The sequence below is a fragment of the Lynx canadensis genome, chromosome A3, assembly GCF_007474595.2.
Source record: "Lynx canadensis isolate LIC74 chromosome A3, mLynCan4.pri.v2, whole genome shotgun sequence".
Taxonomy (NCBI): domain Eukaryota; kingdom Metazoa; phylum Chordata; class Mammalia; order Carnivora; family Felidae; genus Lynx; species Lynx canadensis.
Genome location: NC_044305.1, coordinates 795764 through 809931, shown reverse-complemented (window position 1 = coordinate 809931; position 14168 = coordinate 795764). Strand labels below are relative to the sequence as shown.

Here is a 14168-nt window from a genome sequence, read left to right as displayed (position 1 = left end):
GCTGCCCCCTCCCCCGCCGCGTCTTCCCAGTCAGCCCCCGGCGAGGAAGCTGTCCCGGAATCATCCCGGCGAGAGCAGGCGGCAACGCGTTTTCCGTGCCCGCCGTGCGGGAGGGCGGGCGGCCGGGCCCCGCGGGACGCTCAGCGGCAGCACTCCGGCCGCGCCGCGTCCCCATGGCGACAGGGGCGGGGCCTCGCTCCGGCCCGGCAGGCGGAGGCGGAAGTCCGGCCCACCGGCCCGCCCCCCGGCTTCCCGTGATGCCTTGAGAGGCGCAACGTAGTCGGAAGCTGGTGGCTGAGGGGTGGGCGGCCGGCGAGCGTCCCCGGAGCAGCTAGTGGCGCGCCCGAGCCCGGCCGACCCCGGCGGACCCCGGCCGACCCCGGCGCACAGGACCGAGCCCGGACCCCGCCTGGTAAGCGCGTGACCCGAGGCCGCCGGCGCCCGCTCCCCGGTCCGCCTCGGCGGACGCTCCCGCGCGCCCCCGGCCCGCCGCCCCCACCTCGGGGGCTGGAATCCTCCCGCAGCCGCGGGCCCCGGCGCGGCTCGCCCCTTTCCTCCCTCGGGCGCTGGCGCTGGCCGGGACGAGCGTCCAGTCGGGCCGGGGCTGGAGTCTGGGCGTCTTCCACCCTGGCAAGTACGGGTTCCGGCCAGCGTGGGAGGGGGGGGGGGGGGGGGGCGGGGGAGGGGGGCCGGCCGGTCTCCCTTCGCCACCTGTGCTCCCGCCCCTTGGCCGTGGACGACCCCCGCGGGGAGGCAGAAGCAACCCGTTCCTTTTCGGTTCGCGTGGATGGAGGTGAAGCGGATGCGTCCTGTCTGCCCCGGTGATCGGCCTCGTCGCCAGTGTTGAGGAGTAATCGTGCCCGTTAAGTGCGGGCCTAGCACTCCTGCCACGCTCTGGTTACCGCTGTGCAGCAGGGTGACGACGGCCCAGGGGGTGATTAGCTCTGACGTTACTGGCCGGGGTTCGGAGATCGTCTGTGCTTCCACAGGGGTGCTTCGGGCGCTTTCTGTTTCTCCTGGTCACCTGTGTAAGCGCCTTGGACACCGAGCAGTGTCCTCAGCTACTTTTAATGGTAGACATGGAGAAAGTCCCAACTTAAGGACTCAGCTTTAAGAAAAGGTGTCCTCGTTTGGTTCAACGTTTCCTGAAGTTATGTCCACCTGCAGAAAGCTGCATTTTACCATCTGGGTTTCAAGCATTAAGGATTTTTTGGGTTGTTTCTCAGGATAAATCTTATTTATGGTTTTGAAAGTTAGGAGGTGTTTTCGTGCATCAGAGTTAGCATCTCAGAGGGTTAAAGGATGCTCACCTCCAAACGGGTCACCGAGGGGAGTTCCTTTTAAATCCAAATCAAGTCTTTTAGCTTCCACATGTTACCTTTCTGCTAGTTCTGCAAACATTTGCTCTGCCCAATTTTATTTTACACAGTTTCCAATTCAGAGCAAGCGCAGCCCCGTTCTGGCTTTTGTTTGCCTGTGCCCTCTTGACCAGAATGTGAACCCCTGAGGGAAGCTACAGTCCTCAGGAAAGAGCACAGGGCTGAGTATGGAGACCTGATCGGGCAGGGACGCATGTCAGCCCCACACACCAGCTTGCGTGGGCTTCCCCAGTGGCCGCCACAAGACGAATGTGTGGAGAGGGCTTTGTGACTCAGACCCGGCAGGATGTCTCTCCAAGAGTGTGCGCTTATGTGTCTGTGCCCTTCCTTACCTGTCTGTGCCCTTACCCATCTATGCCGTGCTGTGGCCTAGGCGCTCAGTGTGACAGCAGTATCCCATTTGAATGAGTCTGGCCCAGATTATGGATGCAGGTGTTTGCCCTCAAGATCTGATGCTTTCGGTAGACTGTCACACGCGGCACAGAAAGCCGCAGAGCACGGAGGAGCCTTGGGTGAACTCTGGGTTTTGTTTCTGTCAGTTATCGAAGACCAGAAACAACTGTTCATTTCTTGCTTGCTTCAACGAGCCTCAGAGCGGGAACATCAAAGTTGTGGCCTTCCAGATTTAGAAAGGTCAGTTGTGTGGAGAGTCGGCGTTCCCGTCTGTGACTTAGTTCTGTGTACTAAGGTTAAAGGTGAGATACAGGGCAGAGAAGCTCCTCCTGGGTTGTGTAGGCTGCACGTCGATAGAAGGCGGCAGCCACACCGTCAGTCTGTCCAGGCGGCGGAGAGGTGGCCTGGGGCCCACGGCCAAGTGGTCGTGGTGTGTGCAGAACCACGGTGTTGCTTTATGTCCAGCGCTGCGCTGGCTCCTGGCTCGGATCTTATTATGTCAGTGGTCCTGGTCATGAATTCAGCGGGCCAGGGGTTGAACTTGAACTTTGTCAAAGCTAGGAGATCCGTACGGAGTTGGTTCCGCTCTTCAGCCCGAGTTATGTGGCTGTTGTTCCCGACAGCGTCCCCGTGAGGCAGGGTGGCAAGTCTGTCCTGCCATGGTCATGCCACCGGTCACCTCCATCACAATGGCCCTACAGAGGACCTACCTGTAGACCCTCCCACAGGTCAGCCTCTCCGCACATCAGTTAGGGCTCCCACTTCTGCCCCACGCTGCCCGCTGGGGAGCGGAAGGTGTGATGCGCAGAGAACCTGGGGCTCCCCGTCTTCCGTGATTATTGGCCCACGTCTGGTGTGTTGGCCTTCGGACGGGCGGTCAGATTTAGCGGCCAGTCTGTGTACGTTTTATAAAGACCACCCCTCGATACGGACTTTGTCAAGACGGGATGTTGTATAGATTGCAGAGCCTCGGTGGTGCGTGATGCTTAAGCAAAGCGGACGCTACTAATTACGTTGTTCTCCGTAGTCACGTTGCTTTTGGCCTGTGAACATGCAGACTGCTGTAGGTTTCTCTTCGAGTGTGGGGGACAGTTTCCTTGTGTGAGCGGTTCCCCGACGCTGCCTGTAGTAGGTTAGGGGTGTTGCCCAGAGCTTCCAGGCAGCTCAGCGGGGTTTCTTTGAAGCTGTGTGTTATGGGGTCTTTGCCCTAATTGGTCTTCTCGTAAAGTAACCTGTTTGTAAGTTTTTAAAGTTTCTTCTCTCCTTTCAGCACCATGGCCAGCCCACGGACCAGGAAAGTTCTTAAAGAAGTCAGAGCCCAAGATGAAAACAACGTAAGCATCTGCTTTGCTTCGGTGCTTTGAGCTTCAGCAAACCTCTCGGAAGCGACCTGTAGCCTCAAAGCTCGCCCTGTGGCTGCTGGTCTTGAGTCAGCCTCTCCCCCGCTCCCTCTTGGGGGCACCTGTGGGGCCTTTGGGGTCCCTGGGCTCTGCCCTGGGCGCCTGGGTGAGTCGCATGTGGTTTCTCTGCAGGTGTGTTTTGAGTGTGGAGCATTCAACCCCCAGTGGGTGAGCGTGACCTATGGCATCTGGATCTGCCTGGAGTGCTCGGGGAAGCACCGCGGGCTTGGGGTGCACCTCAGGTCAGTGCCCTGCTCCCCCCGCACCGCCGGCTCCACGGGAATCCTCGGCCACGGTCGAGGGCCCACTGCTGGGTGTGGGATGATGAACCGACACTTGCCACCTTGCTGGCTCTGTGTGCCCTCGGGGGCATCGCGGCCAGGCTTCCGCCCCGGGGGAGCTCAAGTGTCATGTCCACGCCCTGGTTGGGGTGGGCGTGGGGGGTGGCTCCTGGGTACCCAGTGCTGCTAACCAGATCGGTGCCCGGCTTCTAGCTTTGTGCGCTCTGTTACCATGGACAAATGGAAGGACGCGGAGCTCGAGAAGATGAGAGCTGGGGGGAACGCGAAGTTCCGAGAGTTCCTGGAGTCTCAGGAGGACTATGACCCGTGCTGGTCCCTGCAGGAGAAGTACAACAGCAAGGCCGCAGCCCTCTTCAGGGACAAGGTGGGGACAGGCTGACCAGCCGCGCCAGGGGCCTGCCTGCTGGCTGTTGTCTGGGCGTTGGCATTCTTCTGTGGACCCTGATACGCCTGCGGACAGGACACGCGGGCCGCCTCGTCCCACTCGGGGGCGGGTGGTGTGTAGTTGGTGGGGGTAAGGACAGGCCTTCCCCACACCCTCTGGGGGAGCATCGCGTTCCCACATCTCTGTGGTGGCCACACCATCCCAGGACGGCCACGCCTGCCGGAGGAACCATGTCACTGGGGGTTGGAGCCGCTGCCTGGGAACTCACCAGCACCGCCGTTCACTGCAGCCAGCGTGAGACCCAGTCGGTCTTGCTGTTGACGTGTGTCAGGGTGGCCCCAGCCCGTGGCCGCCGAGCCCGGGAGGGGCTGGGAGCAGGATATGCTGGAGCGGGTGATGTCGCCGGTCCCTCCTGGCAGTCGCAGGCTCTCTGATCCCTGTGCCCCCTTGGCAGGTGGCCGCCCTAGCTGAAGGCAGAGAATGGTCCCTGGAGTCCTCGCCTGCCCAGAACTGGACCCCGCCCCAGCCCAAGGCGCTGGCGACCACTGCCCACCGGTAGCTGCTCCTCTTATCTGGCTCCGCGCTGTTCTCGGCCCGGCCCCGATCTCGGCCCCGATCTCGGCCCCGATCTTAGCTCAGGATCCCCTTACTGTTGCGGTGACGGCTCATGTTGTGAGACACGCCCAAAAGTCAGTGGGAAAGAGAATGTTCTAGGTTGCCGAAGCAACACAGGCTTTCGGTAGAAACGCAAGCGTACGGTTGTGCCTGAGGTAGAAGCTGGTACCTCCCCACCTCCCAAGGGCCCGTTCAGTGCAGGCTCTTCCAGACGCCCGTGACACGTGTGCATCTCTGGGAAGCGGCCTTTGTCCTCTCGGAGGGTGGCCCGCCCCCCCGAGTGCAGCTATGCTGCGGTCAGGCTGGTCCCCACGGCACATCCCGTGTCCTCCTGCACGGCCGAGGCGTTGTTCCGGGGTGGCCGGTCTAGAGAAGGCTCCCTGTTTGCACCGGGGGTGCCCAGGCCACCCCCCCACTGCCACTGCCGGGGTGCTTGCTTCAGCCTCAGTCTCACCGGCCTCTGGGCTGCTTCCTGCCGGCACGGGCAGGATGGAGCTGCTCTCGGGGTCCCTTTGTGGCCCCAGCTGGGGCTACAGTGTATCTGCTTGCTTGTCGCCAGCCTCGGCCACCGAGCCTGAGCTGCCTTTGGGACAGAGCTGGAGGCCAGCGGGCCTCAGGTGCTCCATTCTTGGAGGAGCCCAGTGTGGCCTGGTGGAGAGATAGCACCTCCCAGAGACCCACCTGGTTCCCTCAGGCACCTGCCCGACCTCCTCCGGCCTCATTGAACTTTGACTCTTCCGTTTCAGAGCCTCTGGCCACCCACAGAGCTCCACCGGTTCCTCAGACAAGGCGTTTGAAGACTGGCTGAATGGCGATCTCGGCTCCTACCAGGGGTGAGGCCGCGGGCAGCAAGGGGTTTGGTGGCTGGATGGCTCTGGGTGGGGTCCCTCCGGGCGGGACTGCCCCTGGCCGTGGGCTGGGGCCCATTGCTGTGTGCAGGGTCTGCGTGCAGTTGCGGGTCCTGAACTGCCGTCCCTGGGCCAGCCCAGGTTTGAAGCGCAGTTTTGAGTGGAGAGAAAGCCCAACATTTAGAAGGAAAAAAGAACGCAACCTGACGCGTAAACGAGTTTTTGTCGCCGGAGCTGTCAAATAACTTCAACGCTTTTTGCCGTAACCGCCTGCGGGCTGTGGGTCCGGCCGGGGGCCCCGACTGAATGCAGCAGGAGGGTCTTTTTCAGTGAGCAGGGGGTAGCCTACCCCATGCCTTCCCCCCCCCCCCCCCAACCGCTGTGGATACACGTATTCGGGGCGGGGGGGGTCCCCCACCTCCATCTGGGGTCTGGGGGCCTCTTGTCCCGAGGCCGTCGGGAGCAGTGGGGCTGCGCCTGTGTCTCCCTGTCAGGGCCCAGGAGAACCGCTACGTCGGGTTTGGGAACACAGTGCCCCCCCCCAGGAGGGAAGACGACTTCCTCAGCAGTGCCGTGTCGTCCCTGTGCTCGGTGAGGACCGCGTCTTGCCCCGGGGACCGCCCTCTGCAGGAGGCCTGTTTTCTTTACAGCCAGGTTCATTCGCCTGGTGCATTCAGGTCCCCACGCGCAGAAAGCTTTCTTCACTGTGACTACGAGATCCTTGTGTCCAGTGAACGGGGGAGGGGTTCTTCAGAGCACGACTTTCTGTGTGGCACCTGCCCGGTCCCCCTCTGTCCTGGCAGAGCTCCGGGCACAGCGGGCAGCTGATCCGTGTGGGCTCTAGCACCCTCGGAAGGGTGCCCGCTGCCCTTGGCGGCCTGGGGAAGGCCTGCCGGGGCGCTGGGCAGCCGAGGTCACTGCTCCGGGGCGGAAAGGCACGCCTCCAGCCGACAGCCTGCTGCCTGAGAGTTTCTCTGCGAAAAAACAGACCCCCGCCCGTACGGGGCACGTGCGTGTTTCCATGTCCCCTCCTGCCGCGTTTCAGATCTCACGCAAGAAGCTGAACACAGTTGTCTCGTTGTTTGGGGGGAGGAGGTTCTGTTGGGAAGCTGAGGTTTAAGTGAGCCATTTATGTTTTTAAACGGTCTCGATCGGATTTGGAGGCTCGGGGGGAAGCCTCGAACTCGGGCGAAGAGAACAGGCGTCTCTACAGACTGGGTGCCAGGCCCCTGCCCCTTGAGGGGAGGTGGGGGGCGGAGAGCAGACGAAAGCATGGCCACGTGCTCGACGTGAGGTCCGGACGGTCAGGGCTGGGGGAGCGCCGCGGAGTCGCGGGCGCTGTCCCGGCTGCCGTGGCCACCGGTCGGGTGCGTGGTGTCCAGGCGTGCCCGCGGCGGGAACCCGTTCCTCGTGGGAGGCCGGGCTGCAGCTGTGGACAGGGCCCCGTGGGGGCAGCCTTCCTGCGGAGCTGGGTGCGGACGCGGGCAGCCCCTCCGCCGAGAGGTGGGCGGCGTGGCAGACGGAGCCTGCCTGGGAGGCGCCCCCGCAGCCTCACCGCGGCCTCTCTTTTCAGGGCTGGAGCAGCTTCACCACCGGAGCGAGCAAGTTTGCCTCGGCCGCCAAGGAGGGTGTGAGTAGCCCGCCGCAGTGCTCCGCCCGTAGGACCCAGGCGGGCTGGGCTGCTCTGGGGTCTGGGGGTGCAGAAGGGTCTTGAAGGGGCTCCAACCGACGGTTGGAGAGCATTCCCAGGCCCAGGCTGTGCGCCATTGGCCCGGAGCCTCTGAGGCCGCGGCAGACCTCAGGGCCACATCGTTCTCTGCCCTGTAGCGGCCATCCACCTCCGTGTCAGGGCGGCACTGTTTGCAGAGGGCCAGCGGCCCTAAGAGATGCGTGCCATCTTGAGGTGGGGCACGTCGTGACCCCTGTAGGCTGAGTGGTCCTGCCGGCCTTCGAGGTTCTGCTGCTGGGCACAGAGCAGCGTTTGTGCAAGCCGGCCTTTCTCTCACCCTTGCCATAGCGACGGGGTTAGGGATCTTGTCAGGACAAGTGGAGAGTGGGCCTGTGCTTGGAAAAGAACAGGCCAGAAACCTGTCTGGGGACGTCAGCCTGGAGAGGAGGCTGTGGGTGGGGTCCAGCAGGTTGCCCGGCCAGTGTGGCCGTGCTGAGGAAGGTAACCCCAAGAAGGGAGAGCCCTGGGCAGGCTCTGGGCTGGAGTGAAGTCGCTGTGGACACTTCTCAGTGGGCCCCGTGGGCCACTGTGCCCAGCATCCTGCCCTGCCCAGCCTGGGAGGAGCTCAGCGTTGAGGGGCCCAGGCCCTGTGGCCCCGGTGCTTCAGCCTCTGCTGGTTGTCTCTGTGGCCTTGGCCTTGGAAGGTGCAGCACAGGGGTGCAGGCGTCTTTCAGCTGGAATCTTCCTTAGTGGCGGGGGTGCCGTGCTAGGGCGAGCTGTGTGACTGCCCTGGGTGCCGAGTGGGTGGTATGGTCTGGGCCATGGGAAAGCCCCTAGGTGACAGGGCTGGGGTGGCCACCGCCTCCTGGTGGGCCTGCTGCCCCAGGCCCGTGTGCCGTGTGGGTGTCCCTCCCGATGGCCTTCCTCCGACAGGGAGCTGGTGGCCTCGTGCTCCAGGAGCTACTGTGGGGTGGGTGGCTGTCAGCAGACAGACTTAGGCCAGAGCTTTGTCTCAGCCCTGCGGAGGTGCAGCCTGGGGCCCGGCGTTGGGACAGGAGATCCCAAAGCCACATCGATTTTCTTTTCAGGCAACGAAATTCGGATCTCAAGCAAGTCAGAAGGTAACAAAGGAAGCTTCTGTGTTCTGTGCTGTTAAAATTCCTAGTCTGATGTCCTGTTGGTGTTTGGACTCTGCCCGGTGTGCCCTCCTTGGGCCGTGTGCTTGGGGGAGGGGACGTGTCTGTGGCTCAGGTGTGGACAGGCCTGTGCTCCCGCACTTGGCCCAGGCTCCCACGTCCGTGTGCAGATGGGTAAGAGGCCGCATCTGCCTGGGGCCTGCAGGGCTAAAATCACCCCTCCATCGCAGCCCGGGCCCTGCACAGCTGGAGGGCCCCTGTGCGGTTGGCGGAGGGAAGCTGGGTGCTGCTGAGGCTATGCGTCGTGGGGAGGGGGGTAGGCAGCCGCACGCAGGCCAAGCCCAGCCCTTCCTTGGGATGGTGGGTCTGGGTTCTATGGAAACAGCACTCATCCTTCCCGGTGAGTGCGTTCTCTTTGTGGGCGGTGGTTGGGGGCCTTGGGCCTTGGCCTTTTCCTTCAAATCTTGGTAGCCCCAGCAGTCCCCAGGGGGTACTGGGGCTGGGCCGCCTGTGTCTGCTGTTGGGAGTCAGGACTGTGCAGGAGGCAGCAGCCCTGGAGGCGGTCCCAGGCGGGAGGATGGTTGCTTCTGCAGCAGAGCCTGCCCGAGGGTGATTTCTCACCCGGCCCTCCTCCCGGGCTCCTGGCTCGCTCGCTCTTGCGGTCCCGGGAGTTGCACGTTGGGAGTGGAAAGCAGTGAGGTCTGATGGCAGGAAGTGTGTACTCAAAGCCACTTTTGGGGACACCTTCAGGGGTGACGCCATGAGAACGTGAGGCTATTAACATATTTGGACATGCTTCCTGGTCTATGTCAAATGCTCCTAGTGCCCGCGCTGTGTCTCTCTCTCTCTCTCTCTCTGTCTCTCTTTTATCCCTCCACCCCACTCTCTGCCCCCCAACCCGCTCCCTGGCTGTCTCGGTAAAGTTTTGGGGCTCCAAGCAGCAGCCAGAGCCGGTAAGGCCCGAGCCTGTTCTCGTGCATGCCTATCCCCGTCTCTGCGCTCATCACTTGCTTTGCCCTGAGCTGTCTGGACTGTGGCCTGTCGTGTGTCCTCGCTTACGTGTGCGTACCTTCGGCGCTCCTCGCCAGCCCACTGGGCCCGTCTGGCCAGCTCGTGGTACTCTGGAGTCGGGAACCGGGGACGTTGCTTTTGCCGGGGCACCAGGAGCTGCTTGGCAGGATTTTCATTTCCCGGCTTGACCACCTCGAGCCAAATCACTGGAAGGAGCGAATCCCGGTGGCAAGCGTTGGGCGCCCACGTGGCTACCCGGTCCACCGAGGCTGCTGCTGCTTGACGTGCTCTTGGCTGCCCCGTCGTCCCCCCCCCCCCACCACCAATCACCTGCCTTGGCTCGTCCTCCGGCTCCGTCCCCTTTGCTCTGGTGACCGTGGGTGCGCCTGCCTGCGTTCCCGTCGAGGGGGTAGCGTGGGACCTGTAGCCCGCATGGCGGTGGTCTTCGTGGGCCGGGATCGCGGGGGCTCTGCTGGGAACACTTGGAGGTGGCCACCGGCTGGGGCGGGCTCCCGACTACTTGCTGCCTCTCTGAGCCTCTCTGTCTGGAGCGAGGAGGCCTGGGACGGTGGTCTCTGGCCGCCCCACAGCCAGCGTGCCCGGGGGCCGCTCCCAGCGCAGCGCCAGGAGCGCGGGAGGCATCTGTGTGCTGCCGGGCCGCTCACCGTCTCCCGCCTTCCCTCTGTCGGCCACGCTCGTGGCCACCATGCCAACCCATGCCCTGGGGGACGCGCTGCCTGGGGAGCTCCCCTGACTTGCCCCTGTTTGCACAGGCTTCGGAGCTGGGCCACAGTCTGAACGAGAACGTCCTCAAACCCGCCCAGGAGAAGGTAACGTGGCCCTTGGCCCCCGGTGGGCCCTCATCCAGGGGAGCTGCTGGTGTAGGGGGCTCTGTCCATCAGCTCCTGCTCAGCGGGGGGGGGGGGGGGGAGTCCCGCGGAGTCCCGCTCTCCTGTGGGGACCCAGCTGACCGAGCGCGGGAAGCTCTCGCGGGCTGGGGACCTCGGGCATTGTCGGTCTGTCCTCAGGAAGTTGTCGTTGACACAGTCCTCTGCCAGGGAGGACGCCGCATTAAACCAGCCTGGGCTGGAGTCGGTGGCCCCGGCGCCTTCACGTCTGGGGAGGGGGCAGCCCGGGGGGAGATAAGGTCCCACGCGGCTGCTGCCACAGGGCTCTTCAGTTTGCGTCGGTCCTTTGTCAGAAACGGGCGACCGTGTGGCTTCCGCCGCTCCGCTAAAGGTGCTGTTTTAACCCACGCAGGTGAAGGAGGGAAAGATTTTTGAGGATGTGTCCAGTGGGGTCTCTCAGTTGGCGTCCAAGGTAGGGCGGGCCCCCCGGGCGCCGCTGGAAGCCAGTCTCCACATTCCGGGGCGCCCGGAGCCGAGCGCAGGAAGGGGCTGAGCGCCCGCTGACGCAGGAGGAGGGTCAGAGAGGCCCTGCGGTGCCGGCGCCGCAGGAATGTGGAGACAGCTTGACGCGGCTTCCGTCCGTCCGCTAACCTGTCGCTTCTTTTTCTTCTGCCCTTGTTTTGCTGCCGCTGCCCTTTCCTTGGTGAGTGCCGGCCTTGACGCTCCGCGAGGGCGTGCAGGGGCCTTTGCCTGCCCGGCGTCTCCTGGAGCTGCTGAGCCCTGGGCCTCTCTGTGCCCATGGGCGTCCCTGGCCACCGGCCGCCCCGGCGGCGGGGGGGGGTGGGGGGGGGGAGGAGTGTGGGACAGCGGGGCCCTAAGCCCCTGCCACGCTGCTTGCGTTTCTGAGCCTCTCGGGGGCTTTGAGTGAAAGGCCGTGTGTGCTGTGCATGAGGACCCCGCTCAGCTGCCTCCTCTGTCCCTTCTAGGTCCAGGGGGCCGGCAGTAGGGGCTGGCGGGACGTCACCACCTTTTTCTCTGGGAGAGCGGAGGACCCCTCGGACAGGTATGCTGCTGCCCCCGTTCCTCTGTCCTGAAGGCAGGGGCCCCCTTTCCCTGGGTTTCTTCCCGCAAGGTCTCTGGGGGCACGTCACCCCCAGGGGTGCAGGGGTTGCGGCGGTCCCCAGAGCCGGCTGGCAGCCCGACCTCTTGCTCTGGCCCCCGCGCTCAGTGTGGCTGTACCCGGGCCCCTGAGGGATGGGCTCAGGGGTTCAGTCTGGAGACGGACGCTGAGCCCTCGCGTGCGGTCTCGGGTCCGGTGGGTGGACGCTGTCCCCTCGCTCACTGTCCGCTTGGGGCCGGCTGGGCAGGGAGAACTCGCACCATGTGTCTTCCTGATGTTCTGTCCCGAGGTTTGGGTAGCGTGACTGCACCAGGGGGCCCATTGGGGGCACCCTCTGGACCATGTGGGGCCTGAGCACTTGGGGTCAGGGGGCCCGTTGGGGGCACGAGAGGCCTTGTTCCCTCAGTCACCGGGACATGCTTCTTGTGGGGTAGGCCTGGCGGAGCTGGGCTCTGGCTGCAGGGGGCCCGCCCAAGTCCTTCCAGAGGGTTCTGTGCCCTCAGCTCCAAGGCAGAGCCGCCCTGAGCTCTGGTGTGGACGTCGGCTCCGGGCCCTGAGCCCCATCTCGGGGAGGACACTGGGGAGCACGCCGAGGGAGGGCCAGGTGGCTCTGGCTGGTCCTCAGTCTCCCTCTCTCCCCCCAAGACCCCCGGAGGGCCAGAGCTACCGGAGCGGCGGTGGGGACAACCCCCAGAACACCGTCGACCAGAGCTTCTGGGAGACCTTCGGGAGCGCCGACCCCGCCAGGGGCCACAGGTCCCCAAGCAGCGACAGCTGGACGTGCGCGGACGCCTCGGCCGAGAAGCGGAGCTCGGACAGCTGGGACGTGTGGGGCTCGGGCTCCGCGTCCAACAACAGGAACAGCGACAACAGCGACCTCGGGGAGGCCTGGGGGGGCAGCGGGGAGGGCAGAGCCAAGGCCCCCAAGAAGGCGGTGCCGCCGGCGGCTCCGGTGGACGAGGGCTGGGACAACCAGGACTGGTAGGCCCCGCCGCGCACCGGCCCCCAGCAGCTGGGACGGCCACCGCGTCTGCACTTGGTCCCCACGTCTCCTCCCGTCTGACCCAAGAAACCAGCTGTGGCGCGAAGACGGCACCTCGGGTGGGAGCCTGCGGGCGGGGCTGCCCGCTCACGTGGGCACTGGCCCTCCTGTGGTGGCCTGGCAACGAGGAGGGCGGGGTCCCGCCCCCGCGGGAGGCAGGCTGCGCCATCGTTCCCGTAACGCCCTCGCTAATAAACCCTCCCGAGTGGCCGCACCGCAGCCCGTGCAGTGTCGTGACGCGGAACGTGTGCTCTCTCTCCAGCGCCTCAGCCCAGGCCTCTTCTGGTCGGGGCTTCTGAGGACCCTGCTCCGGGTCCTCCGTGTGGAAATCCAGAAGGGACACCGGGGCTGGCGCTGCTGACCACCCACCTCGCCCTCCTGGCCCTTGGTCACCACCTGTCCCTCTCTCCTGTGTCACCTCTCCCGGCCTCCGTGCGCGGCCACGCACACCCCAGGGCCTCTGGCCTCGTCCCCAACGCCCAGGCCTCCGGTCTGCGCTCGGACTGAGGGCAGCACCCCGGGATGGCCCGGACGGCTGAGCAACAGGGACGCGAAAGCGGGGGAGGGACGCCAGCACGTTCCTGTCTGAGCCGGGCTGGCCCCCAGCCAGGTGTGGGGGTGTGTGGCGGGGGGGGGGGGGGGGCTCCCCGGGGCCTGCCCTTCCCGGGGCTCACAGACGAGCAGCACGTGGCGCTGTCCCGGGTTTGTTTCCGGGTTCGGAAGCCGCCCCGGCCGTCTGCGGCGAGGAGGGAGTTCTCGTCGGGCTGGGCCGCCGGCGCCCCGTCCCTGCCAGCGCGTCCTGCGCCCGCGGCCTGGCCCGCAGCGTCGTTTGCGTCTCCTCCTCCACCCAGAGCCCACGTGGCTGTCAGCCACCACGTGGCCGTCCCACCTCCGCGGTCACGGCCTAGTACTAACGGGTCGTTCTCCCATCAGCGTGACGCGCCTGCATGCGACCCTCGGCTGTGGGGCCTGCTCTTCCGCACCCGCCTCCTGACCGTTACGTGGCTGTCAGCCAACCTCTGACCCGGTGCCGCGTGTGCCTCAGTTCTGGCGTGACTCGTGCGGGATGTGGCCCCTCTGTGCTCTGGACGCTGCTAGCCGTTCACGTCACGGGACAGGCCGGCCCGGCGTGGACGCTTGGCGGCAGCCAGGCTGTGACCGCCCGTGTCAGGTCTGGGGTGTGTGATGGGCCGGCGTGTCACGGCCTCCCGGCCCACGGCTCTCCCTGTAGGAGACAGCTGTCGGAGGACAGGGACACCCAGTGTGGAGCACCTGCGGTGTTTGGCTGCCGTTTGGGGACGTCGGTCACTGAGCCGGCGGCCTCTGTACCCGGATCAGAGGTCAGAACCTCAGGGTGATGAGAGGCCCCGTGGTCGGTCTGCCGTCCTGGGAACGAGCGTCACAGGGTGCCGGTGCTCAGGAGAGTGCTCGTGGCCAGCTGTCACCCCTACGGGCATCCTCCGGGGTCGGTGCCCTGTGGGACGTGGGTTTGATTTCTGCACTGGAACCTCCTCCTCCGTCAGGGTGGGAACCGGAGGCTTCGGTGGCCGACGCTCAGGCCGTTACTCTTCAGTAAATTCTCCTCTGGGAGGCCACGCTGAGAGTGAGTTTCTTTGTCATGCTAAGTGCAGTGGTCAGGTCTGTGCTGTATCTTCAGACGTGGTCTGGCCAAGGGGGTGTTCTCCCAGACCCCTCCTGGGGTGCTGGGATGCGGTGGTCCAAGACCCTTAGGGCGGCAGACCGATGCCCTTGGTGCTGTGCCAGGTGGAGCCCGGGTGGGGTGCCCGCAGCCACAGGCTGTGTTGGCTGAGGGCTTGGGCAGCGGTCTGGTGCTCTCCTGTGCAGGGGTCACTGGCACATGGGAACAGAGTGACCTGGGTGAGTGCCCCAAAGGCCACTTTCAGCATGTGCTTGCAGATGGGGGGACGGGCTGGGCGGGGCCTGGGGCTCTTGGAGGTGCAGGTGGGACACTTCCCGGGGGGGGCAGAGAGGTCTCCAGTGGGTGTCTGCCTGGGACCGG

The 14168-nt window shown here is 65.0% G+C and overlaps 1 protein-coding gene across 2 annotated transcripts; it reads left to right on the top strand.

The window, feature by feature from the left end:
* The first annotated feature begins 274 nt into the window (after window positions 1-274).
* Window positions 275-12367, top strand: ARFGAP1 (ADP ribosylation factor GTPase activating protein 1). 2 transcript variants are annotated; one of them, XM_030309207.1, is made up of 14 exons: window positions 275-412; window positions 3043-3106; window positions 3305-3414; window positions 3667-3838; window positions 4314-4414; window positions 5221-5307; window positions 5817-5913; window positions 6896-6952; window positions 8080-8112; window positions 9051-9080; window positions 9912-9968; window positions 10399-10458; window positions 10973-11049; window positions 11752-12367. In XM_030309207.1, exons 2-14 carry the CDS (start codon window positions 3047-3049, stop codon window positions 12089-12091), a joined length of 1281 nt encoding a protein of 426 aa, XP_030165067.1. In that variant the 5' UTR covers window positions 275-412; window positions 3043-3046; the 3' UTR covers window positions 12092-12367. The 2 variants fall into 2 exon arrangements, with proteins under 2 accessions (XP_030165067.1, XP_030165068.1); XM_030309208.1 differs by lacking the exon at window positions 9051-9080 and having other exon boundaries at window positions 276-412.
* The last annotated feature ends 1801 nt before the right edge of the window (window positions 12368-14168 follow it).